Source organism: Toxoplasma gondii, assembly GCF_000006565.2.
Source record: "Toxoplasma gondii ME49 unplaced genomic scaffold asmbl.13, whole genome shotgun sequence".
Taxonomy (NCBI): Eukaryota; Apicomplexa; class Conoidasida; order Eucoccidiorida; family Sarcocystidae; genus Toxoplasma; species Toxoplasma gondii.
Window position 1 is genome coordinate 1 of NW_017382931.1, and position 1,030 is coordinate 1,030.

A 1,030-nucleotide genomic window follows, 5' to 3' on the forward strand; every position below is an offset into this window, starting at 1 on the left:
TCTCGCGCATGTTACTCCGTTGAAAACGTATCCCGGAGCACAAGAGCAAGTATACTCTGTGTCTGATGTGGCTCTGCAGGTGTGACCGATCTCCGGATCGCCGCAAGGATTTTCTGCACACGGACCCGCCTGGCACACCTGCTTGTCGCCGACCGTCACAACACTGTAGTGTTCCGGGCACTCGCACGTGAACCCGGACTCCTCAGAAGTGGATCGAGTGCATGTTCCCGATGAACACTGTCCGTAACAGGGATCAGGAGTGCACCGCTGAAGGTTGACATTTCCGTCTCCGACGAAGGTCTCAACGAAATGCGTCGCTGGACACTTGCATGTGTACTCGTTCGTGTTTGCCTGCGTACCTAGCCTGCCAGGAGAGCAGAGCGCATTTGTCGCCTTTTCACACTCTGTCCCGTTGAAAAAGTATTTCGATGCACACGTGCACGCATACCCGTTATCCCCAGACACCGAACATTGGTGGCCTTCCTCAGGTGGGCCACACGGGTTGCTGGAGCACCCAATCGCTTCACAGTACTCGCCCTGGTCGTTCCTCTTCACATCGTAGCCCTCGTGACACTCACATCTGTATGCGGAGTCTGAACCTAGTCTCGGAGTTCGTGAACAGGTACCATTGTCGCACTTGTTGTAACACACATCCTCGATGCATCGCTGCTGTGTCACATCTCCGGAATCCTCGATATTTTCAGCCATGTATCCCGCAGTACAGTTACAGGTGTAGCCACCCAGTCCGTCTGTAGTCGCCACTGTTCCCGGATAGCATGGGTTCGCCGAACTCTCAGCGCATGTTACTCCGTTGAAAACGTATCCCGGAGCACAAGAGCAAGTATACTCTGTGTCTGATGTGGCTCTGCAGGTGTGACCGATCTCCGGATCGCCGCAAGGATTTTCTGCACACGGACCCGCCTGGCACACCTGCTTGTCGCCGACCGTCGCAACACTGTAGTGTTCCGGGCACTCGCACGTGAACCCGGACTCCTCAGAAGTGGATCGAGTACATGTTCCCGATGAACAC

At 55.2% G+C, this 1,030-nt stretch overlaps 1 protein-coding gene across 1 annotated transcript; it reads right to left on the minus strand.

Annotated features, from left to right (window-relative positions):
- Window positions 1-1,030, minus strand: TGME49_321800 (EGF family domain-containing protein; the record flags this gene model as incomplete). Its single annotated transcript, XM_018783036.1, has 1 exon — window positions 1-1,030. A coding segment is annotated over one exon (1,030 nt), but the record flags the coding sequence as incomplete, so codon positions are not given.